General features: G+C 57.7%; 2 protein-coding genes and 1 long non-coding RNA gene across 6 annotated transcripts in view; 2 read left to right on the top strand and 1 right to left on the bottom strand.

Annotated features, from left to right (window-relative positions):
* The window catches only part of HNRNPUL1 (heterogeneous nuclear ribonucleoprotein U like 1), a 26,216-nt gene extending 10,159 nt beyond the window's left edge, over positions 1 to 16,057 (top strand). For both annotated transcript variants that reach the window (XM_075537746.1, XM_075537745.1), the window contains exons 6-15: positions 68 to 167; positions 1,774 to 1,886; positions 4,916 to 5,182; positions 6,069 to 6,191; positions 6,280 to 6,408; positions 10,202 to 10,370; positions 10,790 to 11,071; positions 12,403 to 12,692; positions 14,281 to 14,472; positions 14,872 to 16,057. In XM_075537746.1, coding sequence (XP_075393861.1) covers positions 68 to 167; positions 1,774 to 1,886; positions 4,916 to 5,182; positions 6,069 to 6,191; positions 6,280 to 6,408; positions 10,202 to 10,370; positions 10,790 to 11,071; positions 12,403 to 12,692; positions 14,281 to 14,472; positions 14,872 to 14,988 — 1,782 coding nt within the window. In that variant the 3' untranslated portion in view covers positions 14,989 to 16,057. The remainder of the gene's footprint in view (positions 1 to 67; positions 168 to 1,773; positions 1,887 to 4,915; positions 5,183 to 6,068; positions 6,192 to 6,279; positions 6,409 to 10,201; positions 10,371 to 10,789; positions 11,072 to 12,402; positions 12,693 to 14,280; positions 14,473 to 14,871) is intronic.
* On the bottom strand, positions 15,372 to 18,801 carry LOC142432488 (uncharacterized). The gene is made up of 2 exons (XR_012780899.1): positions 18,060 to 18,801; positions 15,372 to 16,569 (listed from the first exon to the last, which is right to left on the bottom strand). It is a non-coding gene; the product is annotated as an uncharacterized LOC142432488 (long non-coding RNA).
* On the top strand, positions 18,252 to 25,370 carry CCDC97 (coiled-coil domain containing 97). Of its 3 annotated transcripts, none has more exons than XM_075537749.1 (5): positions 18,252 to 18,432; positions 20,156 to 20,599; positions 21,919 to 22,182; positions 22,484 to 22,613; positions 23,632 to 25,370. In XM_075537749.1, the coding sequence occupies exons 1-5, from the start codon at positions 18,372 to 18,374 to the stop codon at positions 23,750 to 23,752; spliced, it is 1,020 nt and encodes a 339-aa protein (XP_075393864.1). In that variant the 5' UTR covers positions 18,252 to 18,371; the 3' UTR covers positions 23,753 to 25,370. The 3 variants fall into 3 exon arrangements, with proteins under 3 accessions (XP_075393864.1, XP_075393863.1, XP_075393862.1); XM_075537748.1 differs by lacking the exons at positions 18,252 to 18,432; positions 23,632 to 25,370 and adding exons at positions 18,489 to 19,217; positions 23,366 to 23,625; XM_075537747.1 differs by lacking the exon at positions 18,252 to 18,432 and adding an exon at positions 19,097 to 19,217.

Here is a 25,370-nt window from a genome sequence, read left to right as displayed (position 1 = left end):
CCTTCTACTGCCTGACATCCCATACAAGCCACCAGACTCAGCCGTGAGTCCTCTCTTCTGTCCCCAGATCAACGAGGAAATCTCAGTGAAGCACCTGCCGTCGACAGAGCCCGACCCCCATGTTGTCCGCATCGGCTGGTCCCTGGACTCCTGCAGCACCCAGCTAGGTAAGGAGTTTCCTGCTTAGCAGCCCCAAGAGGAGAGTGGTTCTGAGGGCCCTCGGCTTCTCCCCACTACTGGACAGAGCTAGCCTGGAGCAGGTGCAGGGGTCAGCGGGAGCCTTGGCATGGCTGCGGGCGGTTGCAACTGGACTTGAAAGGCCATGGCCAGTCAGCAACCTTCTAAGAAGAATTCTGTATTCTCTCATGAGAGCCCCAAGTTCTCTGTAGGAAACTGGCCCGTGTCTTAAATCGCTTGTCTCCTGTCGTCTAGCCAAGTTGAAGATAAGGTCTCACACCCTGCCAGACCAATCTGGAGTCTGTCCAGAATCTAAACAAAGGCTAGAGGGGACACTGAGTACCAGGTTCCAGGATACAGCCTTGGGGGAGTCCTGAGCCCTTTCTTGGAGAGCGACATTTGCGTTATCTCAGGACCCCGAGCCTTAGTGGTCTCCTGGCTCCGAGTGACTGATGTCATTGACCAGTGTTGACACCTTCTGCTTTACGTATACGAACGTGTGTGTGTGTGTGAATGTGTAGGAGGGGACAGGATGTTGGCAGTTTCCTCAGTGCTAATCCTGGACGTTGTTGAGGTGTGTATTTACCCAGACTGGGTCGCAGGGCCCCGTGGCGTGGTGGTTATGCCTTGAGCTGCCCACTGCAAGGTCCGCAGTGGAAACCCCCAGCCGCTCTGTGGGAGAGACGGGCCTTTCTCCCGTCAGAGCGACAGCCTCAGAAACTCAGTCTACCCTGCCGGAATGTCCACTGGGAGCCTTCATCCACTGGCAGTGAGTTTCGATTCTGGATTTTGAGTGTAGACTGGGTCACAGGGTTACAGTGTATACTGTGTGTAGCTTTTTGTTCGTTGTTTTCCCATTTCCGCTGCTAAAGTTTCCATTGTATAGCTCTGTCATTTAGCAAGTCCCTACTCGTAGATCATTTAAGTTGGTTGCAATTTTTCACTGTGAAACAATGTGAGCCCCCATTCTGGTGTGTAATTATCTGTTTACTTAAGATTATTTTGTGGGGAAGTGTCTAGGTCAAAAAGTTTTTAACATTTTAATTTTGATACATGCCAGTCATTTCACTTTTAAGACTCTCATCTCATTTTACCATCGATGCTGTTTGGAAGTGTAGCTGATGCTGGTGGCAGCACGCAGCCAGGGGAGAGTCGGGCTGCATGTCCAGGGCACACGGGGGCTCCTTCTGTTCCAGCCCGAGGCTTCTGTGTAACCCGGGTGTCAGCGAGGTCCTTTGGGATCTCGGTCAGACCCCAGAGCCCCGAGTTCTAGAGCCTGAGGAAATCCAGGACCATCCCCAAGGCTCAGCCCATGACTTGTTTCCCTGGCACTTCATGAGGGACAACCTGCAGCCCTTCTCATGCCTCCCCTCCTCTGACCAAGTGGAAGCACTCTGGAGTGGGCGAAATAAAGAGCGACTTGTCACCAGACCTTTTCCTGACCTGCTGCCCATCCGAGACAGGATTTATTTTCAACTCGCAAAGAAAGTGGTTTATATTTGGTTTTCAAACATTCCCATAAAACCCGTGGGAGCCAGAGTCTTGTGGCCGTCGTCGTCGCACGTCTGACCTGCCCTGTGGCTGTTTGCTCTGCAGGAGAAGAGGCTTTCTCCTACGGCTATGGGGGCACCGGGAAGAAATCCACCAACAGCCGCTTTGAAAACTACGGCGACAAGTTTGCAGAGAACGATGTGATTGGCTGCTTTGCGGTGAGTCCTGCCGGTGGCTGGCAGAACCAAATGCTGGTATGCTCGGGTGTGGCCTGCAGGCCTTGTTCAGAACTCCCTGCCCTTTCCTTTGCTTTCCCCAAATCCAGCCCCTGGAGTCTCTTGTTTATGCAAGTCCGCTCATCTGTCCTTTCCACTCTTCTGTGTGAAGCTGCCCGATGGCCCCTCTAAGAGGTGTGGTGCTTCCTTCCCAAGCCCTGTGCCCTTGTCTGTCCCCTTGGCCACTAAGTCCGAGCCTCTCTGCTCTTGAAGCCAGTGGTGTTGGCTTTTGCACGTGTTGTCACCTCACCCAGAACACCTCTCTGGCCTCACAGTGGCTGAGTGAGGCTCATCCAGGTGGGAAGAGCAGAGCAAGAACTGCTGGCATCCAATCCTGCCTTGCAGCAGTGCCCGGCCACCACAGTGCAGGCCTGTGGCTGTCGGCTCTGGAGCCTGGGTCGTTTTTAAAAAGTAAGATGAACCAGTTGCTTTGGAGTTGATTCGATCTTGGTGGCCACACCTGCTTCAGAGTCTGGGCCCCTTCGGTGGTTGTGATCTTTGGGAAGTATACCTCCACGCCTTTCTTGGGAGTTTTCTCTGGGTAGATTGAAGCCACCAGCCTTACAGTTAAAAGCACCACCAGTTTGTCCTGGGCAACTTTTACCCTCCCTGTGCCTCTGCCTTGTTTTGTGTAAGGATCACTTCCATCTCTCTCTAAGGCTTTGTATGGAGTCGTGACATGAATCTGTTGAAAGCACTTAGAATAACACCTGCCTGCCGTAACAGTAGTGCTCCAGTCGTCAGGTGTTATAGGAGGTGGGTTTTAAATGTCTCAACAAATGAAATGTGTCTCAAGGCCCCTGAAGAGGGAGTGACTACATGTGCTTCCTGTGGTGGTTTTCCCTCTTATTTCTGTACCCAGAAAACCCACCCCCTGCTGGCGACTCAATAGGACAGAGTAGACCTGCCCCATAGGGTTCCCAAGGCATCGTCCTTATGGAAGCATCCAGCTACAGCTCCCTGTTGTCCCCGATCCCGGTGGGGTCAGTCCACTGCACTCCCAGAGCTCCTGGTATTTGTGCACGTGTGTACTCTGCACCCGTTTTTGTCTCCCTCTACTTGGAAGGAGACAAGCTGTGACCTGGACGGCTCACGCTCAGAGACACAGCTTCTAGCGTCATCACCATCCCCTGCCCTTGGTTAACCCGGGGTTTTCTCTGACCCGTTTTGAGAGTGGGTTGCACACGCTGTGCCCCTTTCTTCCCTGATATTTCGGGGTGTTGTCAGAGACTGGCCATGTTGCCCTGATTCTGCTGTTGACGCCACAGTGGACGTGTCCTGTGGAGCAAATGGGGTTTCCCTCCAGGCTCCACATGGCCGTCAGTTGTCGGCCATCTCCTTTCACCTGGAACCAGTGGCTTGGCCCGTTTGGGTTTTCTTTTTTAAAAAACAAATGATGTTTATATTCTGCCGCCTGTTGTAATATATTTTTCTGACCCCGACTCTTCGGCCTGCTCTCCTTACCTGCATTAATTTCTACGTAGTACACATTAGCTCCGTGGGAGACGGTCTATGAATAGTTCACATGTTCCAGGGCGTATCAAAAGGCCCTCACCCTCTCGCCCCTGAAAGTGAGCCACGGGCGCTGACTCCTCGGGTACGGGGACTGCCTAGTCTTTCTCCATAACAGGCGGCAGGCGTGTCTTACGGGCTACTCTGCATCGTCCTTCCCATCGGGGCTGCTCTGCCTGTCACTGCACCCTTCAGAACTTTGTCGCCATCGTCTGTGTGTGCCATCCCTGGAGAACCGCTGACTGGCTGTCGTGGCTCCTGCTGCTTGGCAGGAACACACAGGACCGCAGAGACGGCTTCTTACCAGGCTACCTGGAGCTCTTCTGTGTGGCTGCGCTGTGTTCTGTGTTCTTATGTGAGCAGCTGGGGCATCTAGATGCCTGTGGATGACATGTGCGTATTTTGCATATTTTTGTGCAGTTGGGCTGCTTCTGCCCCACGAAGCCAAACTCTTGTACAGTTTCCTTTTTTCTCATTTCTTAAAAAAAATCTTCGACTGTGTTTTCAGTGAGGTAAGTTATACTCGACAGGAGAGGTTGCTTTTCAGTCGTCTCTACACAGGTTGTTGAGTGACAGCTGGCTGCCCCTGCCCGCCCTCTCACTGCCTTCTCAGCTCGGTGTGCAGGTCCGTGGCCTCACGTCGTTGGTGTTCTTCAAGGAATGCTGTTCTCGGGGTGGTCGTGCATCGGGATTTTGTGTGTTTTGAGGGTTTGCTGGCTGCTGTCACGACGGTGCTCCCAAGAGGCTGCAGCTACTTCACGGGTTGCTGGTGGACGTGTGACTGTGTTCTGAGACCCGGGGCCTCGACTCCCACTGGGACCCCAACCCCTCTGCTTCTACCTCGAAGCCCTCCGAAGCATTTTCTGTTTAGAGGAGGCCACACCGTTAGAAGGTGTCGCGCGGGACGCAGTGTGTCCACCCAGTGTGGTCTCAGCCCGTGGAGCGGCTTAGCGATATAAGCAAGGGGCTGTGCCTTACAAGCACTGAAGGGCGGGTATTTGGCCTCAAATGGAGGGAGAACGTGTGGAGCCACACCTCGCACTTTGCTTCATCACTGTTTGATCCCCCGGCCAGACCTCTCTGAAACCACCCGGACTGACTGTGACTCTGTATGGGAGCAGATAGCTTCGTCCTGCTCCCACGGAGCAGCTGGTAGGTGTAAACTGCGGGCCAACTTCACCACCGGGGCTCCTCCCACTGACAAGACAGCCTGGCCAATTCTGAGCCGGGCTGGGCCTCCCTTTCCTGCATCTTGGCCTCAGGCTCACAGGCTCATGCTTCTTGAGGTGATTTGTGTTTTACGTCCCCCTTTCCCAAACCACCCGCTTTGAGGGTCTCAGGCAAGGAGGACTTGGCTGGTGCCAGCCACCTTACCTTCTCTCTTGTGGCCCCTCCAACTGTGGCCCCTTGCATCTTTCACCAAGCATGATCAGTGACCTTCCGGTGGCTTTGTCTCCCAGGACTTCGAATGTGGGAATGACGTGGAACTTTCCTTTACCAAGAATGGGAAGTGGATGGGCATTGCCTTCCGGATCCAGAAGGAAGCCTTGGCGGGTCAAGCTCTCTACCCGCACGTACTGGTGAAGAACTGTGCTGTGGAGTTCAACTTTGGCCAGAGGGCGGAGCCCTACTGCTCCGTCCTGCCTGGTTTCACCTTCATCCAGCACCTGCCCTTGGGCGAGCGCATCCGGGGCACCATCGGACCAAAGAGCAAGGCCGAGTGTGAGGTGAGTGGGACTAAAAGACAGACTTGGGGGCTCCTCGCAGAGATGTGCCAGGAGGAGGCTGTTGTGGGCTCCTCTGTGAGAGCCACAGTGCGGGTAGGAGGCCAAGGGTCTTCCTCAGGCACAGGCTCTGCCCACCAGGGCTTCAGAGGAGGTCGCTGGACTCCCGGGGCTGTCCCAGAACAAAACAAGTATGGGCCTGGGCCACCACTGGGCTCTGCAAACTGTTCTGGCAATTCCTTCACTTAAAATTTTTTTTTCACAAAGCAGTAATTTGTGCTTATTCAAGAAAATTAAGAAACATGAACACATAAGTTTTTCACGATTTTACCATCTGCAAATAAGTTGACTTCCAGAGTTCTGAACGTAGCCTGTTCTGTTTGGATGTTTGGTTTTACATGGCTCGTGCACACAGCACGCGGCAGTTGGTGGCCATGTTCGTGAGCCCTTCCTTGTGTGTCCTGGTGACAGGTCTCAGAGCCTGGCCTTTCCTTTGTGGGCTGCTTGTGTTGTCCTGGTGTCTGCCGGTCATAACTGTGCCACTTAGTTATGGCCCTTGTCCCTGTGCCGCCCATTCTGTTCACTTCTTGGGCCCCAGGAAGGTGGTCTCCTTGGCAGCCACAGCCCTGGAATGGGCAGGCCCCAGTGGATGGCCTCCCCTGGGCCTTTCCCTCGAGGCAGCCATGGACTCCTGAACTGAGATTGGTATGTCAATGTATGACTGAGTGCTCCCTCGGGTCCATCCCTCTGCTGAGTGTAACAAGTGCACCTTCGTGTCTTAGCCACGGTGCCGTGAGAGAGACGTGAGTCATGAGGGTCAGGGCCACTGTCAGGGGTATCTGAGAGTTGGGCCGCCCTGCCTCACAGCACTCTCCTTGGCCTGTTGTAGATTCTGATGATGGTGGGCCTGCCTGCTGCCGGCAAGACCACGTGGGCCATCAAACATGCAGCCTCCAACCCTTCCAAGAAGTACAACATCCTGGGCACCAATGCCATCATGGATAAGATGCGGGTAAGGACTGCCCCACCTCACCGCACCCGCTCCCTCGAGTGCCGGCCTGAGCCAGGACCACCCACCCCTCACCGCTTCCTGCCTGCAGGTGATGGGCCTACGCAGGCAGCGGAACTACGCCGGCCGCTGGGACGTCCTGATCCAGCAGGCCACTCAGTGCCTCAACCGCCTCATCCAGATAGCTGCCCGCAAGAAGCGCAACTATATTCTAGATCAGGTACTTCTGTCGGTCACCATGGGTTCCCTTCTCGGCCTTGTCTTTTTGTCTCCCCTTTATCCTCTTGCATTTGATACTAGTTTGGACCAGGTGTACAGAACCATGAAGCTCTGGATTCGGTCTGACTGGGGCTGTGCCCATGGCCAGCCCACACCTAGCTCAGACTCGCTGTATCCTCAGCCTGAGAGAATACCAGCAGGCAGGAGCCACTAGCGCTTGAGCTGAGGGGAAGGGGGCTCACTGGGCGCCTCAGCTCCGAGGCTGCACTTGGGGCTGAAGCTGTGGATGACACAGGCCTCAGAAGTCTGGAGCATGGCTTATTTTGGCCTCAGCCCTGGAGGTAGATTCCAGAACACTCTCGAGAGAGAGCTGAGGGGAAGCCACAGGCTGTGTCTGGGCACAGCACTCCCCAGTGTGCTGATCCTTGACGCAGACTTCCTGAGGACACAGCACCCTCCTTAGGCCATGTGGGCAGTGCACCTGCAGGGCACCAGGGAGAGAGCCAGGCATAAGCCGGAGGGGGAACTGAGTCCTCGGACAGGGAAGGAGCGTGCTCAGAGACCCCACAGCCAGTGTGTTACTGACTCCGCGGCGACCACAGCCCAGAGCAGGTGTGACACTGGGAGTGGAGTCTGAGCCCAAAGTTTGGGGTGGGGGGCGGCATTGGCCACATGTGTCCTGACACGAGTCTAGCTGAACTTGCCTGGTCAGTGAAATGCTGGCTAAAGGAGAGAGGAGATAGGAGACCCCATTGCTTCCAGAAAGCCCCTGGCATGGGCGCTGGCTGGCCTGAACCTAGACTATCTGGGGGCTCAGTGTTGGTTATAGGGTGGGAGCTGACCCCCTGAGGCAGCAAGGATGGCCCCCTGGAGGGCTGTGAGGCAGGGCTGCAGGACTTCAGCAGATACTGCCCACTCCTCTGAAACAAGCCCAGGCTCAAAGAGAGGCCCCAAAGAGGTGTTTCCTCTGAGCCTCAGTCCAGCCCATTCTGGACATTCCAGCCACACTTCTTCCTGCCCATGGGTTCCTGTGAGTTCCACTGGGCTTCCCCTCACTGGGACCCTAAGCCAGAGACTCTCCTCCCTAGCTTCCAATTTGCCCTGCTGGGGTCCTTCCAGGCTTCCCATTGCTGGGACTCGCTGAGAAACTGACTGTCCGTGGGGTGGCGGCCTGGGGCCTCAGGAGCACAGAGAATACTCAGACCTTTGCTTTGAGTCAGCCTATGCAGAGAGGGTGGAGCTGGGAGGAGCCAGCCAGAGGGAAGTGGAAACGCTGAGCTGGCTGCTATGCCGTTCTCCTAGAATGAGTCCCAGTGAACCCAACGGGGCCGGCCTGGCCCGGGACTGACCTCACTGTTTGCTGTGGCAACAGCCACCAGCAGCCAACTCCCTGGCTACATTCTCTCCTGCTTTTGTGACAGAAATACCACAAGGGGAAGGCTTTGGGAAACAGAAGTGTATTTTCTCACAATTATGAGGTTGTAAGTCCAAATTCATGGGGCAGCTCTTATCTCTTCAGAGGGTCCTTGTCTCTTCAGCATCTTCTTCCAGGCTCTTGAGGAGAGCACCCCTCTTACCCCCTCCCAGCTTCTCTCACTGTACTCCACTCTCCTTTGTGTCTCGGGGACCTCATAAGGACAGCCATCCCTTTGCTCCAGGAAAGCCACACACACACATTTGTATTTCTGCTGGCATGGTACGGGCGCTCTTTGTCAAGTGCGGGGAGGGAGGGAGGGCCTGCCCTGAGCCTGGCCCTACCCCTGCTATACCCTCGTCCCCCCTGCTTTCTCCTCCTCTCTGCTCATCTGTCCCTCCCCGTGACTGACAGCTGCCACTTAGGGACCTCTAAGCCAGTGGTTCTCAACCTCCCTCATGCCACAGTTCCGCATGTGGTGATCCTCCCCACCACCCCCCATAACATTACTTTCGTTGCTACTTCACCAGTCATTTTCCTGCTGTTATGAATCAGGCGACCCCTGTGAAAGAGCCATTCGGCGCCCAAGGGACCAGTAGAACCCCAATAAGACTGTATGTGTTTCTGTCTCATGTGGCCTGTATGCCCAGGCCCCCATGGTATTGAGGGGCTCTTTCCTGGGGGAGGGGCAGGATAGTATCCTCTTTACCTGGTAGGTGTGCTGGGTTGGGGTAGCTGGTTTACAACAGATGTGCCCACCACCCAGATCTTCCAACAGGCTGGCCCTGTGCCTTGCTATCCCCTCCTGGTTGGTTTCCGGAGCCTCTTCTGAGGCGGCAGCCACACACGCCTAGGCACCCTCGTTGACCCCGAGGAGGGTGGTGGGATGAGACTGACTTGTGAGGTGACTTGTCCACGGCTGGAGTGTCGCCCAGGCTTCCTTCCTCAAAGCCTGTGCTTTCCTCTGTCCCCGCCTTTCTGTTTGGTAGACCACTAACAGCCACCTTGTTCATCGAGGGCGCCTTTCCCTCCTCGTCACCCTGCAGGTGACACACATCTGTTGAGTACTGGCTGCGAGCCAGGCACCAGGCCAAGCCAGGCTGTTCCTCACTTGCACTTGGAGTTCCACCTCCTTGGTGACCTGACAGTGGAACTTGTTCCACTGCCCCTCAAACTCACTGCTATCCAGGAGCAGGCGGCCCCACACACAGTGCACTGCGCCCCCAGGGCACCTTCTGTAAACAGACTTGATGTTCAGGAAGAGCAGATGGATCCTCAGACTGTCACTAGCCTTGGGCCCAAGGGTCTCAGTTCCAGGGACCCAGGTGCTCACATAGTCCCACCTCCCAGACAGTCTTCAGCTTTTGAGGTCTTCCTGCTCTGTCCTAGACAGCCCCTGGAGGAAGGCAGCTTGTCCCCAGCTTCCACATGAAGCTGTCGGGACTAACCCAAGAGAGGGAGTGGTCAGGCTAGGACCAGGTTCTGGGCGCTTTCCATCCTGGCCCAGCTGCCTCTGCAGAATGGAACGGGGCTTTGTCCGTTTCTTTTTTCTTTTTTTTTTTTGCTTTGTCCGTTTCTACGGACCCCTTCACAGCGTCCTGGTCAAAGCACTGAGACATCCTGTGATCGGGTCTTCCTCATCGCCCAGTTCTGTTGGTTCCAGAGTTTACCTAGGGAGACTCACATGCCAGGCCCTGGCGTGATGGGGCTGCTTCCTCACTGCCCAGGACACACCTGTTTGTCCAGAGGAAGTGAAAATTGGTAGCAAAACTGCCCTTGTGAAAAGCATGGCCATTACCTTGCCAGCTCCTCTGGGTGGTTAGACCGGTGGGTGGGGCTGACCTCCCAGGAAGGACTACAGGAGTCAGAGCAGTGAGGTCTGACACTGTCTGTGAGCAGGGTGGGTAGCTAGTGGCATCGGTAGGTGTTGGATAGCCAATCAGAAAGAACGTTGGTGCCAAAAAATGTCAGAGGCCCATCGTGCCGTGAAAATGGAGGAGCACACTGGGCTCTGCTAGAAGTTGTGAGTGTGGCCAGAGTGTACATGGGAAGGTTCCTACAGGTTGAGGATGTAGCTGGGGTGTTCAGGGGACTCTACACTGCTCCACGTTTATAGTGAGCGTGTATGTGTTTTCCCTAAACACAAGTAAAACTAAAGAGCCCGGCCTTAGGGGTGCCTTGTCCCAGCTTGGTGGCAGCCCCTTGACAAGCGAGTTCCCTTCTCTGAGCACGCACGCTCGAATCTGCAAGGTGAAGGGGCCAGTTTCCTGGGTTTCTGTTCTTCAAAGGAGAGCCGGTGTCCTTTAGTCAGCTCTTGGCATCTCCGAGTTGAAAACCAACTGGTGATGTCCTAATGACCATCACCTGCTGCTGCTTCTAGACAAATGTGTATGGGTCAGCCCAGAGACGAAAAATGCGGCCATTCGAAGGCTTCCAACGCAAAGCCATTGTCATTTGTCCCACGGACGAGGACCTCAAAGATCGCACAATCAAACGCACGGACGAGGAGGGGAAGGATGTCCCGGACCATGCGGTCTTAGAAATGAAAGGTGAGGTGCCGTGGCCCGGGTGCCGTCAACACAGGCTCCTCAGAGACTCCGTTCCTTTGGCCCACCCTGCCCGGCGCTGTAGGCCTCCCGTGACCCAGCTCAGCCTCTGGATGTGCCTCTGCATGGTTCTTTCTGCTCAGCACAGCTGTGGACGGGGAGGCACTGTCAGGCGAGGAGGGGAGGAGACGGAGCCAACCCTGTGGGACCTTGCCCTACACCCCTGGGTGGGCGGGCAGGCAGCATGAGTTTGCTTACACCTTTTTGAAAATGGGGGTGGCCCAGAGCTGAGGCTGGCAGGAGAGAAGCACTGTGGCTTGGGGTGTAGATGTCCCCAGAGGGCAAGACAGGCTGTTTGTTGTTGGTGGCCGAAGGAAGGGTTGTAAACACATTGCACCCCGTTCTTTCTCACCTCCTCCTAGCCAACTTCACGCTGCCCGATGCGGGGGACTTCCTGGACGAGGTGCTGTTCATTGAGCTGCAGCGGGAGGAGGCAGACAGGCTGGTCCAGCAGTACAACGAGGAAGGCCGCAAGGCGGGGCCGCCCCCAGAGAAGCGATTCGACAACCGCGGCGGTGGCTTCCGGGGCCGAGGAGGTGGTGGTGGTTTCCAGCGCTATGACAACAGAGGGCCCCCCGGGGCCAACCGAGGAGGCTTTCAGAACCGAGGGGGAGGTGGTGGCGGAGGCGGCAGCTACCGAGGAGGTAAGTGCTCTCCACCATGGTCAGGAGTGGAGACTGTGGGCATTTGGGCCACTTCATGCAGCTTAGTTGTTCCTTCAGGTCCTGCTTTGGCCCGATCTCGCATATACCACTTCCATTTAACAATGGAGTGTTGCTGCGCACGTCCAACTTTATGATTACGTGGGTCAGACAATACCCAGGTCATGATAGGTAATTCAGGCCGCATGGTGACTTGGTGGCCCATGGTGAGGCGTTCAGTCTCCACCAAGGCCCAGCAACAGACCAACAGCTGTTTTTCAAAGGAGGAGTAGTTGTGTGCGGAGGATGGCAGGACTTTAGTCCAAAATCCCAATGGTCTACGCTGTGATTCACCAATAGGGGTCTGCCAAAGACTCCACACTGCATCTCTATCTACATCTGACACCATCAGCTGGTCATGTGGCAAAGCAGCTTGCACGACAGCCTGGACCTGTTGAAGAGCCTTTTCTTGTTCTGGGCCCCACGCAAAATTGGAGGCTTTTCATGTCACTTGATAAATAGGCCGAAGTAAAACTCCCATGTGAGGGATATCCCACCGCCCATCGGCATGCCGCCTACTTTGTCACATTGCCACTGCTGTTGTCAGAAAGGGCCAGGTATGGTTTCCTGCCATCCTGCATACCGGTTGGCACCAGGCAGGTGGTAGGATGGTCTGTTGTCACAATAAAGGGAAGCCAGCAGAGGCGGCCTGAGCAGGATCTGCCAGTCTAGCCCAGAGCTGGAGCCCGTGCCTCTGCCACTTGTTCCCAGGTCTCTAAAGGAGTGTTCATTGATGGAACAAGCATACCTTGAGCCCACTTGCTCTCTTTTAGACCCTTCTGGGGACACAGCCACAGCACGGAGCTCTCGCTGCAAATTCCAAGCAGAAGGGAAAGGCCTGGGGCACAGGGGGCTGCAGGATTCAGGGTTGCAAGTGACAACAAGCCAGGGCAGAGGAATGGCTTCAGGGCAGAGGAGCAGCTGCCCGGGGCCCTTGGCTAAGCCTGAGGGGCTGCCCCTGGTGAATGGCACCTGTCTGCCAGCCCAGGCAAAGGTTTCTCTTTTGCTCAGCGCCCATTGAGATGCTAAGGCTGTCATAGAAAGGGGCCATCCTCAGAGGACACCCTTCTAGTAGGGGTAACAGCACTTAACAGCAGGCAGGTGCTGCCATTGTCGGGCCAAGCCTCAGGGATGCCTGCAGGCTGCTTGTGATAGGTTTGTTTGTCCCTTTACTTTGTTCGGGTTGAGCTGGGGGCACAGCAGTCACCTAGACAGCCTGGTTCCTGAGGACCACCTGGCTGAGCATCATGGGACCTCTGATCTCTCCATAACAGGGTTCAACCGCAGCGGGGGAGGTGGCTACAACCAGAACCGCTGGGGTAACAACAACCGGGATAACAACAATTCCAACAACCGAGGCAGCTACAACCGGACACCCCAGCAGCAGCCCCCACCACAGCAGCCGCCCCCACCACAGCCCCCACCACAGCAGCCACCGCCACCACCTAGCTACAGCCCTGTGCGGAGCCTCCCTGGGGCCAGCAGCTACAGCAAGAGCAGCAGCATCCCTGGCTCCAGCGCCAGCACCAGCACCCCCACCGTCAGCAGCTACAGCCCTCCACAGGTGAGGCGAGTCAGCCCCCGCCCAAGCTTTCACCACTGACTGACTGCTGGCATGAGCCAGAAGCAGCATCAGAGAGCCGGGGTTGGACGGCAATCAAGGACCTCTTCCCTGGCTAGTTACAGGCCTCTGTCCCCAAGAACGCACTCCTTGGAGTCGCCCCTTACCAAGGCTGGAAGGGGCTGGGACCACTTTGTCTGGACGTGAGCAGGAGACCTATGGTGGGGAAGGAACTGAAGAGCTCGCTCTTGAGCTGGCTGGTGACACATGGGCACTCTCTAGAGGGCTCTGTTGAGCTGCTACCGGGACAACAGGGGTGGCTAGTTCTTGGAGTAAGGGTCGAGCCCACCCATAGTTAAACCCCACCTCCACTATGCCTTGATTTTTGTGACTGGAAACTCTGGCCTGAGTTTGTAGTGAGGAGTGGGTGGTCCTGGCGCTTAAGGACTAAGGATGCAGGCCGTAGGACTAGACCGTGCCAGGCCTATTCTAGGCTCTGCCACTGTGGAGCTCTGTGACCCAGGCCCAGTGACTGAGGCTGTGGTGACTGACTGGCTGATTGATATACCCTGGACAGGAAGCACTGAGGAAGGCGAGCCACAGAAGGCCTGTCTCAGGAGATCATCAGTGGCTCCCGCCAACCCACCTCCTCACCTGACAGGGACTAGCCTCCCTCCCAGCTGTGACCTGGCCAGTTCACAGGCCCCTTCTTTTTAAATAATTCAGTCAGTTTATTGGGGGCTCGTACAACTCTTAAAACAATCCACACACATCCACCGTGTCAAGAACCTTTGTACATTTGTTTCCCTCATCATTCTCAAAACATTTGCTTTTTACTTGAGCCCTTGGTATCAGTTCATATTTTCCCCTCTCCCCCTCCCCCATAAACCTTTGATAATTTATAAATTACTATTTTGTCATCTTATACCATCCAACGTCTTCTTTCACCCACTTCTCTGGCCGTCCCCCAGGGAGGAGGTTATATGTAGATCCTTGTAATCTGTTCCCCCTTTCTACCCCACCCTCCCTCCACCTTCCCCATTATCACCATTCTCAGCACTGGTCCTGAGAGATTCATCCGTCTTGGATTCCCTGTGTTTCCAGTTCCTATCTGTACCAGTGTACATCCTCTGGTCCAGCCAGATTTGTACGGTAGAATTGGGATCCAGATAGTCGGGTGGTGGAGAGGAAGCATTTAAGAACTAGAAGAAAGTTGTATGTTTCGTCATTGCTACACTGCATCCTGACTGGTTCCTCTCCTCCCTAAGACCCTTCTGCAAGTGGATTTCCAATTGCCCACAGATGGGCCCTGGGTCCCCACTGTGCACTCCCACTCATTCACAATGCTATGATTTTTTTGTTCTTTGAGGCCTCGTACCTGATCTTTTCGACCCCTCATGATCTCACAGGCTGGTGTGCTTCTTCCATGTGGGCTTTGTTGTTTCTCAGTTAGATGGCTGCTTGTTTATCTTCAAGCCAATAGGACCCCAGACTCTCGGTCTTTTGACAGCCGGGCACCATCAGCTTTCTTCACCACATTTGCTTGTGCACCTGCACCCCCTTATTTTGTTTGTTTATCTCTCTTCTGCAGCCGAGCTATACCCAGCCACCCTACAGCCAGGGAGGTTACGCTCAGGCCTATACAGCCCCTCCGCCTCCGCCACCTCCACCGCCTGCCTACAACTACGGGAGCTACGGCGGGTACACCCCAGCCCCCTACACCCCACCGCCACCCCCTGCCGCACAGACCTACCCTCAGCCCACCTATAACCAGTATCAGCAGGTAGGTGCCGGTTGGGGACCCTGTTGGGTGGGGAGCTTTTAAGGGCCCACCTGGGGATGTTTTCCCAGGCAGGAGTACCAATTTCTCCTTGGAAAGATGGCAGCCTACTGACCTCATGGCTGGGGTCCAGCTGTGCTGTGGGTGGTCATGATATATTCTCCAGGGTTTGGGGGTTGTGGGCAGCGGTGTTTTCAATCTGTTCTCTCACTGTGCCTTCCATCCCCATCTGCCTCTGGGTGGCACCGTGTCAGTCACTGGTCCTCATGGTTTCTGTCAGTGGAGACCTAGCTGTCAACCACCATCGGCACCCAGCTCTTCCCCTAGGTGGGGGGTGGGTCTGAGGAGGCCCAGCCCGGTGCTGCATCTGCCTGACCTCCCCTGGCCCCTCTCTCTCCCCAGTATGCCCAGCAGTGGAACCAGTACTACCAGAACCAGGGCCAGTGGCCACCCTACTACGGGAACTATGACTACGGGAGCTACTCCGGGAGCACACAGGGCGGCACGAGCACACAGTAGCCGGGCTCCCCCGGCCGCCCCATCGCCCTGCCTGCCCTCCCAAGGGCCTCTGACACCAGCCCCCGCCCACCGGGCCTCCACCGCCCCCACCGGGTGGGCTGGGGCAGTGGGGTGAGGCCGTCCCAGGGCTGCCTCCCACCAGGGGCTTCTTCTATCCCCCTGGAGTCTATAGGCAGCAATGACCTTTCATTTTCTGTTTGCTCCCACCTCCTCCCTCCCCTTCCTCCTCCCTTTTTGACTAAAGAGGCCCTCTCCCACAGTCATACCTTGAAGCTTTGGGGACTGGGGTGGGCACCCTCCCATCCGGTCGTCCCAGCTTCCCAGACCCTCATGAAGTTTATTGTAAATTCTTCCAGGAGCTGTTTTACTGTCTACTTTTCAGGATTAAAAAAAAAAAATCAGAAACTTTATAAAAAAAAAACAAAAAACACAGCCCATGAGTTTTAAAAAGTAAAATTGTAGAGGGAGGAGTGATAGGGAAGAGGGTTGTTTTGTTGGTGTTTTTTTTCTTTTTGCTTTTTTTGTAATTATGCTTTTTTTTGTTTGTTTTGGATTTTTGTGTTGTTTTTTTTTTTTTTAATTTTCGAATTTATCCATTTTTACTATGGGTCAGCTGTTGATCTTTCATCGAGGTGACCATCTAAAGGGTTCATACAACGAGGATGAGCCGCCCCCTGGAAACAAAACCACAAGCACTCACACAACAAACCACAAGATGACCTTTACCTCCCCTTTTATACATTGTCTCAGTCCCCAGGTCTGCACACACAAGCCTCTGTGTTGAGTTGAAGTGTAACTGCTTTTTGTATTTGGAGAGAGTGTGACTATTGAACTTGGAAACTTTTATTCCGGGCCTCCTGGTAGTTTCTGGTGGCGTGGCAGGAGGGAAGAGGGAGAACAGGGAGGTGGGGCTCCTTCTCCTCAGAGCCAGATGGCCTCTTGCTGCTGTTTCCAGGCCCTGAGCCCCCCTAGAGCTGAGAGCTTCCCCCACCTCACCCCCTTGATTCGCTTTACTTTCTCCTGCCCCTTGTTTTTCATGGGATTTTAACAAACTGCACTTACTACAAAATGTGTTCACCCTGTTTTGTTTTCTTTCAATAAATGACAGCACCTCCCAGCAGGAAGGAAGCAGGGACAGAACCCTGAAGTGTTACTGCACTTGGCCTCAATTGGGGGTGAGGGTGGACGGCTTCTCCAGAGGAAATGATTTCTCCTTCATTTAACCAATGTGGAATTCCTCAGGGCTTTGGGGGCCTGGCCCTATCTTTGATTCAGGGGGTGCCCCTAGTAATTTTGCTGGGCACCTCCAGTTTGAAATCGACTAGTTGGTTTTTAGAGTGGTTCTCAGGCCCTTCATGGTGGTTGAAGTTCCAGCTTGGTCTGGTGATTTTGAAGAGAAGGTCCTGGGCAAGAGAGAGAAGCTGTGACTGACATGGGTTGGGGGCTTGTCCTGAATCCTGGGCCAGAGGGGCTTCGGCTGTCCCACGAAGTATATCCTCAGGCTAAAGGCAGACTCAGCTTCCCAATGCAGAGGCAGGGCAGGTCTAGGGCCAGTGATGGCTCCAAGTGATTGGAGGGGGCCTGTGAGAGGGACAAAGGTCAGCTGGGGTGAGAGCCTGCCTCCAGTCAATCCCAGCCGACCACCATTCACCTGCTAACTCAGCATTTTGCTGAACCTATGTGATGATGGGGTGCTGGGGCACAGGAGTTTCTAGGTCAGTTCCCTGCTCACATGCTACAAGAGGTTAGTTGGGCTGCAGAATGGGGAGGGGCATCAACAAGAAAGGGCCAAGATGGGTGGGTGAAGACTGCTAAGGAAACTGCCCTGCTTAGGGACACCTATGTGAAGACTCCAAGCTCCCTAAAGGAGACACCGCAAATGCACAGCGTTTGAATTGATGCTGCCCCAGGGACAGTGGAGCTCCTAAGAATCAACCACGGAAGCAGGGTTCATGAAGAGGGAGCTTAGAACTGCCTACTCTGGGAAATGCTGGTCCCTGTGTGGGTCGCTAGCACCCTCTGCTGGCCTCTTGTAATATGCCAAGGATGATACATGTTGCTGCCTTCCACATTTCCTGATCCCCAGAAGAAAGGAGGAGGAATGAGATGGGCTCTGGGTCACCACATTGGCTTCTTCCCAAGTTTCCGTTACCCTGGCCCGTCAAATAACACTGCTTCTGGTCCCTGGTGACATGACTGGCTGTATCCCTTGCTGCCCCACTGTTACTTATATAAAAAGGGTAAGCCTCTATTTTAGAAAATAAATTTTCAAGTGTCAGTTCCAAGCATTCCACTTAAAAGAAAAAAGCATTTCCTGACTGCCCTTCCACAGGCCAGGTGGATTCTTATCCATCCCGTAATGTAAACCAGGGCCTTGGACCATCAAGTGGGAGGTTCTCTAATCTCCCCACCTGTCTCCTGCCAGCCAGTGTTGACTTGGCAGAGCTGTTGAATGGGTTCCCGCTCCTTGGAATCCTGTGTCACAGAACACGACACTCCCCAGTTCTGTCGGAGCCCATTGTGACGGCTCTGTCAATCAAGCAGATTGTCAACCTACCCCACATGAACTGTATGAAAGGGTGTCACCAGGAAGGTTGAGGACCACTGCTCTAGCTGGACAGAGGTCTCCCCCTCTTCGCACTAAGCCTCTGCTTTGCCAAGCACGAGCCCTTCTCCATAGACTGGACCCCTGAACAGGTCCAAAGTCTGAGATGAAGGCTTGCCCTCCTTGTCTTAGGGAGCATCCTGGTTATACTTCCAAGGGAGCCTGGTTAGTTCTAGAAGTCCACGGTACTTTCAGGATTCTTCACCAGCACCATGATCCCAAAGCCTCTTCCTTACTCAGCGTCTGCATTAAGTGGTTCCTTAAACGATCTGAGGAGGTACAGCGATACAGGAAGTAAACAAGCTACTGAGCCTGAGCTCAGAAGCGCCTATGAATTGTATGAAAACTAATTTGCTCTGCAGACTCACTCAAATCACAAACCGTTCTTAACAGACCAGAGCGCCCGCCCTAGGGGGACAGCTGCCTCGGGCTCAAGGGAGAGCGAGCACTCGCTGAAACCACATACCATGCCCCCGAGAGCAGCGCTGGAGTCCAGAGCAAGAAGAGGAGCCTCGGTGCTGAGCCCTCCCGACAACGCGTCCCTGCGGAGTTCAGACAGTCCACCACCACCCATCCCGGCAGCTTCCCTTCCCAGGGAAGGGGACCGCGTGCGGGCGGCGCGCATGCGCAGGCAGGGCCCACCTGCGGCCGGAACCCGGGCGCCGGGGCGCGCGGAGCCCGGACCGTGGGAACGCCGACCGGAAGTGCCTGCGGGGCGCGTCGGACGCGAGGCGCGCACGGAACCTGCCGCGGCGGTTGCTCGTCCCACAGGCTCGGGATGGAGGCCGTGGCGAGCCCGGTGGCGCCTGCGACGGCGGCGGCGCGGGAGCCCGAGGAGGGTGAGGCTTGGGCCGCGCGGAGGCGGAGGGTGAGCGCAGGCGCGTGCGTCACTAGGGGGACTCTTCCCCGGGGACGTGAGGACCCCGGGCCTCGGCCTCCCCCGCCCCGTCGTCAGTGGGTCCCGGGTCCACTCTAAAAGCGACCTCTTCCCAGCCGGGGCCAGCCCTTTGCGTCCCCGCCCCGCCGTAGACGCGACGCCAGCGTGTCCCAGGCTGGCCATCTTAACAGCCTCATCTGCCAGCACCCCGAGGGGCCGGTGGTGGCACCCACGGACCAGGGCTTCGTAGCCTAATGCGGAGCCCCGGCACCTGCCCTCTGGAGCCGCAACCGACTGGGTAGCAAACATTCCAGGGGTTAGACTGTGGGATCTCTCGAGGGGGGGGGGTCCCCTTCCCCGCCCCCACCCAGCCCCACCCAAGCCTGTCACCTTCTCCGTCATGGGTATGTCTTCGCCCCGTTGGGCCAGGCCCTCGTCTGTCTGCCTACGCCTGTCATCATCTTTCACCCCACTTGCCCCCCTCCTCCCTCTCTCCCGCCCCAAGCAGTCACTGGAACCACCTCCCTTTGGGGGAGCCCCCCCCCTCCAGCCCTCTGACTGTCGCAGGCCAGAGCCCTGGGCTCATTGAGGACGCAGCCCCACTGAGTGCTCGTCCACCCCCACTCTGCCTCCGTCCAGTGCAGGCTTCTGCCTCTATGACTGAAGCTCTCAACATACATACGGGCCCTGGAGTCTATGGCTGGGCTGCTGACCACGCACCCTTCAAGCCCTCCAGGGGAAGAGGAGGTTAGCGTTCCACCCTGTCGGGCACACAGGGTCACTGTGAATCAGGATGGGGCCCAGGGCAAGGGGGCTTGGGTTTGTCACACCTGTAACCACTCCCCCTTCACTCCCTCACCCCCCACCACACCCCCAAAGCTACCTGAAGGGGCAGTCTGTATTCTGCCCTCCCTCTGCCTGCTGCAGCCTTAGCTCAGTTCCCACCGCTTGCATGAAACCCGTCTTGCTGAGGAGACTGGTCATCGGTGCCTGACTCACCTCTGACCTTGCCCCCCCCCACTGCCCCCCACACAGTTGGCAGCTTCTCGAGGGGGAGCTCGTCCTGTGGGTTCTCAGCTGAGCGCCGCTCCCTGAGTCAAGTGGAAGGACAGCAGCTCCATCAGTGTGTGAATGGTCCTAAGAGGGAGTGAGGAAACTGGGCGCCTGAGTGGGGGGAGCAGATGCTGGTGTGAATCCATGAGTGAAGGGCTAAGCAACCGGTGTCCGGGTGTATCTCACTGTACGCGTGCTGCTCCCTCCACCTGGAACAAGCCTCCCCGCGGCCTCCCCAAGCCCTTCGGGGCTCCATTCCAGCACCACAGTGCACAAGCGTGCCTCTCTGGCTGCCCCATTGTAAACTGTAGCCTGCACCCTGCTCCTTTCCCCTCCGGTCTTATATCTCTTAATAGTGCTCGAGAACTCCTGACACCCTCTGTCTTCAGTCATTGGAGTGGCGTATGAAATCATGTTCTTAATTTTGTGTGTGCGCCCCGCTGCCACTCAGTTTCTTGAGGGCAGGTGGTTTTGCCTGTCGCCGTCCCCGTGGGAGCTCTGGGTCGGGCCTGGAACCGTGTCCAGCATCTAGCAGGCAGCGCGATGAGTGTGACAGGAGGAGATGGTGGAACACGGCCCTTTGTTCCTTCCCGACTGCCCCCTCGGACTGCAGCATCTTCCCCATCCAACAGGTCCCACGGAATCTCGTTCTGGCCACTGGGGGGAGCTCAGCTGGACACCAGTCTTGCCCAAGCCCCGGGACCAGGTGGACAGCTCAGAGGGAGCACCAGGGGCCCTGGACGACGATGGTCCTGAGACGGAAAGCCCAGCGGTGAGCACCATGCTGCGGGCCGTGGCCGCCAGCCGCCTGCCTGTGTGCAGCCAGCAGCAGGGCGAGCCTGACCTGACGGAGCGAGAGAAGGTGGCCATCCTGGGCCAGCTCTACCGAGAGAAGCCGCTGGTGTTCCTGGAGCGCTTCCACACAGGCCTTCGGGAGGAGCACCTGACCTGCTTCAGCCACCTGCATGGCGACCACCGTGCAGACTTCTACTGCGCCAAGGTGGCCCAGCAAGGCACCGCCCGGCCCCGGGCCCTGCGCAACCGACGCTATGCTGCCCTGCGAGAGCTCATCCAAGGTGGGGGCAGAGGTGGGGAGGGAGGAGAGGAGGCGAGTGGGAAACTGAGACCGACTGAGAGAAGCAAAGAAGCAAGGGCAGAAATGCAGAGACCGATCTTAGAGCCAAGTTCCGGGGCAGGGAGAGAGGCTGAGTGGACGGCAGTGAGCTAAGGGTGGGCGAGAGGTGGTGATAAACAGTGGTGAGGACAAGGCACAGAGGGTAAGGGCCGTCAGAATGTGGGCAGAAGTGCCATTTCACATCGGGGGCAAAGGAGAGCGCCACAACCCACATCCCTGCGATCCCTGCCTCACGTCATACACAGAGGCAGTGAGGGAAACCTGTTTTTGGCGCTGGGACATCAACTCCATCCTGAACAAGACACAGCTGGTGGGAACAGCAATGGAGAACTTGGATAGCCTTTTGGTTTGCTGTACTTAGGAGCATCTCAGCCACAACAGACCTTGCAGCAGAGCTCAAAGGGGAGGGCGACTGCGCTCTGTGGCCAAGGAGGAGGTACAGGCTGTAGAACAGCCGAAAGCCTGACACAGGGACAAGAAGGGGTGAGTGGGTGAGTAGGTGGATGGATAGGGAGGGGGTAGAGAACAGGAAGTGAGGTGCAGGCAGGGACAAAAGGGTGAGGGAGAGAGACAGATCCAGAGAGAGAAGGTGGCAGAGCTTGGAAGAGGGAGGGCAGGAGGCGCCAGAGAGAGAGGCCCAGCAGGGTGAGACCTAGAACACAGACTCCAAACAGACCCTCCTGGGCTTTCTCTGCCCTGGGCTCTGAAACCAGGGACAGGGACAGGACAGGAGGGACTTGGGGCCGCAGGTTTAACTTCTGTGGGAACAGGCATCCAGGGAAGGGCAGGAGTCCGGAGCCTCCCGAGGAGAGGGGTGTGGAGAGGAGCACCCTGGGAAGGGGCGAGCAGGCACCCCGGTGCGTGGGCAGCAGGTTGCGTGCACACAGTTGTGCCCCGCCGCCCTGCCTGCTGTTGCAGACGCAGGCTCACAGTTCCCCGCGCGGGACCAGGCAGCCCCGTGCATACAGCGGCCACTCTCGACCACCACGTGCGCCGAGCTCACCTCGTGTGCCCACAGTCGGCTCCCACGGGTCGCCGCGTGTGCACAGACCCCACGGGGTGGTGGGCATGTGTGTGAGCTGCAGAGCCTGGTCACGTACACATTGAGACAGGCGAGGACACTTGTGTGCCTGTCTGTGCACACGCTTAGCCGCACGCTTGAGCATGCTACCACAGGGCGGCGTCCGGCACATGGGAGGCGTGTCCAACCAGCTGCTCTGCACACGCCCAGCACCGCCCCGCCCCTGTCTCCCCGTGCAGGGGGTGAGTACTTCAGTGACGAGCAGATGCGCTTCCGGGCCCCCCTGCTGTACGAGCAGTACATCGGCCAGTACCTGACCCCCGAGGAGCTCAGCGCCCGCGGCCCCGCGCCCCAGCCCCCTGGCGCCCCTGCCTGCCCGCTCTCGGACCTGCTGCTGCAGTCCTACCAGGAGTGGGAGGTGCGGCAGCGGCTGCTCCGGCAGCAGGAGGAGGAGGAGGCCTGCCTGGAGGAGGAGGAGGAGGAAGAGGACAGCAGCGGGGAAGGTGAGGGGCAAGGAGGCCCCGTGCCCTGTCTCTCTGTGGCCTCCCACCACCTTGGCCCGCCCCAGCCTCTGTCCCTCCCGCACACACAGCCACTCCGGTGACCTCGGAGGCTTGGAGGAAGGCCTGCGAGGCACCCCTCGGGCCTCCCCTGTCCCCCGGCCCGGCTGGTATAGCACTGCATGGTCAGTGCGTGTTGGTACTGCATCCAGCAGGCAGGGACCCCTGGAGCCGGCATAGGCAGGCAGAGGCAGCTGCGGTATGTGGTGTGTGTGCACTCCAGCCCAGCGTGGTGTCCCCACAGGCGAGAGCCCCGACGGAGACTCAGAGGCCCGGGTCCCCGATTCGGAGGAGCGGCTGATCCTGCGAGAGGAGTTCACTAGCCGGATGCACCAACACTTCCTGGACGGCAAGGACGGAGACTTTGACTATAGGTGTGCAGCTCCCGCCTGCCCCAACGGGCCTGGGACCCTGGATGTGGGGGAGGAGCAGGGGTGACAGCAGGACGAGATGCCACTACCCCAAGCTTCCAGGTGCCCCACAGCACCCCGGAGGGAGACCTCGTGTGCCACAGGACGCAGCCTTGGGTTTCTCCACTGTCTCCATGAGGGCAAGAGTTCGGGGGAACGAGTGTGCCCTCAGGGAGCAGGACCCGGGCTCAGAGAGAGGTGTGGCCCAGAGACGCAGAGCCTGGGGCTGCCAGCAGATGGCCCAGGTTCAAACCCCGCCCTGGCTACTTCTAAGCATCCTGACCCTGAGCAGATGCAGACCCTGCATGGCACCCTGCCTCAGGGGCCACCTGGTGGGCAGCACTGGTGACTCAGCGATGCCCAGCTGGCCTGGGGCCCCAGCTGCAGGTTGGGATCTAGCTGACCTTGTCCAGCAGAGCCCAGGGGCGGGGGGGGGGGGGGGGGGGGTGCCTCCACCTGTGAGGACTGGCATGTGTTCCCTGAATGGTGGCTTTGCCCTCAGGAAGGCAGCTGCGGATGGCAGAGTGCCTCCTGTGTATGGCTCTGGGGCTAAGACAACCCAGATGCCTGCACCAAGTCCAGGCGGCCCTCCCCTCGAGGCAGAGTGCAGTCACCCCATGGGCCTAAACTGCTGACCCTGGGGCCAGCAGCCCACTGCCCAGCCCTCAACACTACCAGGGCTCCTGCTAGAGAGCAACCAAACTGTCTCCCAACAGCAGGCGCCACTGAGGAGCAGTGTGTTCCCGGCCCCCCCCCGGCCCCTCCCCAGCCACTGCATTGGGAACATGGCCCCGTGTGCCTTGTCGGCCACCTCTCCAAGACCCGCTGCAGAGCCAGCCTGCCCTGCACCCGTCGGAAGTGGCTGTGTGTGGCTTTGAGCCCCTTCTGAGGCAGGGTTGGTCCCCAGGCCCCTGCCCCCTGCCCTCCTGGAGCCCCAGGGCACCCCCAGCAGGCAGCCTCTGAGAGCCCCTTCCCACGGCAGCACGGTGGACGACAACCCTGACTTCGACAACCTGGACATCGTGGCGAGGGACGAGGAAGAGAGGTACTTCGACGAAGAAGAGCCCGAGGACGCGCCCAGCCCAGAGCCAGATGGAGACTGATGCCCGAGGCCCCCCGCCCGCCAACAAGACAGCTGATGGCAGCCCGGCTCCATGGTTCTTTGTCTAAGGGATGCCAGGGCAGGGTCCCACACACCAGCCCTCCGAATGACCCTTCCTTGCCTCTGTCTTGTTCTCGGTCTCGCTGTGTCGCAGTCTGTCGTTTCTGGCTCCCTGCCTTCCCCTCACCCACTGCCTTGGGCCCACTCTCCACTGCACGTGTCTCTCCTGCTGCCTGACGGAGGCCAGTGGGGCTCTTGCTCGCTGGAGCAGCCAGGTTGGCGCCGTGACCTTCTCCGAGTGGGGGCTGACGCTCTTCCTGCCTGCATGGACAGGCCGTCTCGTCTGTCTCTCAGGCTTTATCTCTGTCTGTCCGCCGTCCCCCAGCCCAGCCAGCAGCGGAGCCCTGGGTGCTGAGTCGAGCGCCTCACGCAGAGGGGGAGAGTGGGGGGCAGGAGGGGGCAGCCGTGGAGCGGTGGACAGAGGCAGAACCAGGGATCACATCAGGGGCTGCCAGCTGGAGGGGGCACTAGAGAGTCCTCCCCTCCCAGCCCCCTGCCCCCCTCTGCCCAGCCACAATTTTCCCTTCCTTCACTTCCTCCGCCTCCCTGGCCTGTTTACACTCCCCACGTACCCACAGGCTGTTATCATGGGTCCTGAGTCATCCCCACAAAGGCCGGCCCAGGGCCCGCCCCACAGAGCCCCCTGCCGCCCTGGGCTAATGGGAGCCAGATGGCCGAGAGTGACTCAGCCAGCCTCTGGCCTGTGGGAACCCAGGCACCTCGCCTTCCCATGCCCCCCCACCCACCAGCTCGGACCCCCAGGACACACACGTACATACAGAGGCACCAGGCCAGGGCCTGGACCCCTGACTCCTGTGAGTGAGAAAGGTGGACCACCCCACCTCAGTCCCACCAACCTCCACCTCAGGCATGCAGCCTGGGGTGGGACAGACCCAGGGCCTCCTGGGACCTGGGCTCACCACCAAGGCATCAGCTCTGCCCCCTGGGTGGGCCCCAGGGAGGTCCCGCCCACAAAAGTGAGCTGTTCAGATGGGCCCAGCTGCCTGCCAGGGCCTGTGCGCTGGGCGGCATGGGCTCCCCCTCACTGAGGGCCCAGAAAGGAGGTGCTGCTCGCTTAGGGCTACACGGCTCCCGGGGGATGGCTGAGACCACCACCCCACTCTAACCAGGCCCACCCGCCTGTGGATAGCGGGCCGGCAGACAGGCCTCTGATGGACGGATCTGCAAAGCCTGTGTGGAGGATAACAGCTGGTACTGCCCCCCCACACCCCAGGGCCCTGCACACCCTGGGTGGCTGTGTCAGTCAGCGGGCCCAACAGCCCTAGGCAGTAACACACCAGCGCCAGGCCACCGCCGCGAGTCCCCAGGTGGTCCAGTCAGCCACACGCCCAGTGCCTGGGAAAGGCAACGGAGGAGTGGCATCCTTCAGGCCGGTGCCTGTGCCAACTTTTGGTAAATTGTACCGGGGCCTCCACTCTCTGCTGCCAGTGGGCACGTTGCTGAGCACCCTTCCATGTCGTTACACTGAAGGGCTTCCAAAAGTTCATGGGAAAGGGGGACTGGAAAGAATGGGATTTTAATAAAACATCTGAACCGTT

Source organism: Tenrec ecaudatus, chromosome 18 (assembly GCF_050624435.1).
Source record: "Tenrec ecaudatus isolate mTenEca1 chromosome 18, mTenEca1.hap1, whole genome shotgun sequence".
NCBI classification, from domain to species: Eukaryota; Metazoa; Chordata; class Mammalia; order Afrosoricida; family Tenrecidae; genus Tenrec; species Tenrec ecaudatus.
Note: the sequence above shows the minus strand (reverse complement) of the source record. Positions and strands in the feature narration are given on the sequence as shown.